This window comes from Lolium perenne, chromosome 7, assembly GCF_019359855.2.
Source record: "Lolium perenne isolate Kyuss_39 chromosome 7, Kyuss_2.0, whole genome shotgun sequence".
In the NCBI taxonomy this organism is placed as follows: Eukaryota; Viridiplantae; Streptophyta; class Magnoliopsida; order Poales; family Poaceae; genus Lolium; species Lolium perenne.
The window spans coordinates 241,979,341-241,982,031 of record NC_067250.2 but is presented as its reverse complement, the minus strand read 5'-3'; the positions used below and the strand labels follow the sequence as shown (position 1 = coordinate 241,982,031).

Below are 2,691 nucleotides of genomic sequence, written 5' to 3'. Positions count from 1 at the left end.
ATCACAAGAAGTACTTTATATTTTGGGCTACACCAAAATGATAAAATCTGACAAATTATATAGCAATGTGCACTATTGGCTGTACTTAGGTCCACAATTTTGTCATTCTTATGTATCCTAAAGTATAAAGTGACTCTTATTGAGATTTTATCGTTTGCGCTATACATCATTAGCTACATCTAATTTTTTTAAAGACTTATCAATATGATTTTCAATTTTTTTAAACATAAGGCTACATGTAGCTCGGCCTCCATTTTAAATTTATGAGTCAACTGCGGGCTATATAAAACTATCAATGTCATCAAAAGTCACTTTTATTACTTATTCATACTCTAATAGAGTTGGTTATAGGATCAACTATTAGGGTAATTTTTTTCACTATTTTTTCTTTCCTCTCATTCATGCTTTTAACCTAATAGCACATGTAGATGTATAGAGGTTGTCTCATTGTCTTACTACTTGAAAAACTCACTTCTTCTTTTCTTTGTCCCTCTACTATACATAGGCAAAAGTGTCATGTCATAGACTAATTCGTACTACTTCTCTAACTCGAACGCACGTTTCCCAAGGTCGTCGCTGCACACATTTTTTACGTAGGAGGATCAGCATGTCCTATATAACTTGCTGATATGACGAGATGCGCATACGCACCGTATCCATGCTCCAGTTGGCGAATATGGCGTTGTCCACACGCGCAGCTCTCCTGCTCACCGTTTGCTTAGCTTGCTACGTGACCATCCCGTCCTTAGCTGCCTCCGGCGACTTCCTCCAGTGCCTCTCGGCGAACATCCCCGCCCAGCTCGTGGTCACGCCGAGTTCGCGGTCCTTCGATTCGGTTCTGGTGTCGTCAATCAGGAACCCCATGTTCTTCACTCCGACGACGGTGAGGCCGCTCTGCATCGTGATGCCCACCAACGCGTCCCACGTTCAGGCCGTCGTGCTGTGTGGCCGACGCCACGACGTGCGCGTCCGCGTGCGCAGCGGTGGACACGACTACGAGGGCCTCTCGTACCGGTCCGAGCGCCCCGAGACGTTCGCCGTGGTCGACCTCGCAAACCTCCGCGCCGTGCGCATCAACCGTCGCGCGGCCACCGCGTGGGTGGACTCCGGCGCGACTCTGGGGGAGCTGTACTACACCATCGCCAAGTCGGCACCGGGACTCGCGTTCCCGGCCGGCGTGTGCCCGACCGTCGGCGTTGGCGGCCACTTCAGCGGCGGCGGCATGGGCATGATGATGCGCAAGTACGGCCTGCCCGTCGACAACGTCATCGACGCCACGCTTGTCGACGCCAACGGCCGGCTCCTGGACAAGAAGGCCATGAAGAGGGACCTCTTCTGGGCCATCCGCGGCGGCGGCGGGAACTTTGGCATCGTGCTGTCGTGGAAGGTCAAGCTCGTGCGGGTCCCGCCGACAGTGACGTTCTTCAACATTCGGAAGAGCGTCGACCAGGGCGCTGTCAACGCCGTGGCCAAATGGCAAACGCTCGCGCCGGCCCTTCCAGATGAGCTCAGCATACGGGTGATCGTGGGCAGGGATGCTCTCTTCCAGTCTCTATATCTCGGCAGCTGCGGCGAGCTCGTGAGGACGATGAGCAGGTTGTTCCCCGAGCTCGGCATGACGAGCGCCGACTGCCGGGAGATGAGCTGGCTGCAGTCCACCGTCTACATCAACTCCGGCGACACCAGGACGCCCCTGGAGACGCTCCTCAACAGGACGACCAGCCTGAGCATTTTCTCGCGGAACAAGTCCGACTACGTCAAGAAGGCCATCACGAAGGACTTGTGGGAGAAGATCTTCCCCTGGTTCAACAAGGCGGGCGCGGGCATCATCCTCCTGGAGCCTCACGGCGGAAGAGTCGGCAGCATCGCCGACACCGCCACGCCATACCCTCACCGGAGCGGCGTCCTTTACAACATCCAGTACGTCGCGTTCTGGACGGGCAACGGCACGGACGCGCCGAACTGGATCAAGGACATGTACGACTTCATGGAGCCGTTCGTGAGCAAGAACCCGAGGGGCGCCTACGTGAACTACCGGGACCTGGACATCGGGGAGAACACGGTTGTCGGCGGCGTCACGAGCTACGAAAGCGGTAAGGCGTGGGGTGAGAAGTACTTCGGGGGAAACTTCAAGAGGCTCGCCATCACCAAGGGAAAGGTGGATGCCGGCGACTACTTCAGGAACGAGCAGAGCGTGCCGCCGCTTGTCTCCAGGAAGTGAACTGGAGCAAGCTGGCCGGTTGATTTGAGAAGATACACCCTAGCAGTCGCTTTAAAAATTAAAATGTGGTTTGTAATACGTCTGCTAAAACTGGACCTAGTGGGCCTTTTGATATTGAGGTTAGCGGGGCTTTTGGGCCGGTGCTGTTTGCGCTAATTGACTTGCATGTACTTCAAAAATAATAATACTGATAATAATAAAAGCAAAAGGGTTTCTTCCTCGGTCGTTTGTCCAACTTCAAACTACCCTAAAAGTTGACACAAATTACCCACTGTGCCACCGGTAAGTTAAGCACAAACCGTGTTCAGCTTGGTTTACCGTTTCCGGCGCGACGTGAGATTGAAGAAACCGATCCCCAGTCAAACCAGGCAACCAACAACTTGAGACGCAGTTCAAAAAAACAACAACTTGAGACGAGATAAAAGGGACGGAGCATCTCTCCAGAAACGCACAAACTCCGTCTCTATCCT

The 2,691-nt window shown here is 53.0% G+C and overlaps 1 protein-coding gene across 1 annotated transcript; it reads left to right on the top strand.

Moving 5' to 3' along the window:
• The first annotated feature begins 662 nt into the window (after positions 1-662).
• On the top strand, positions 663-2,408 carry LOC127312208 (berberine bridge enzyme-like Cyn d 4). The gene has a single exon (XM_051342682.1). The coding sequence runs from the start codon at positions 677-679 to the stop codon at positions 2,219-2,221; it is 1,545 nt and encodes a 514-aa protein (XP_051198642.1). The 5' UTR covers positions 663-676; the 3' UTR covers positions 2,222-2,408.
• The last annotated feature ends 283 nt before the right edge of the window (positions 2,409-2,691 follow it).

Coding starts and splice junctions, on each gene's coding strand:
- LOC127312208 (XM_051342682.1), top strand. CDS start 677: ATGGCGTTGTCCACACGCGCAGCTCTCCTGCTCACCGTTTGCTTAGCT.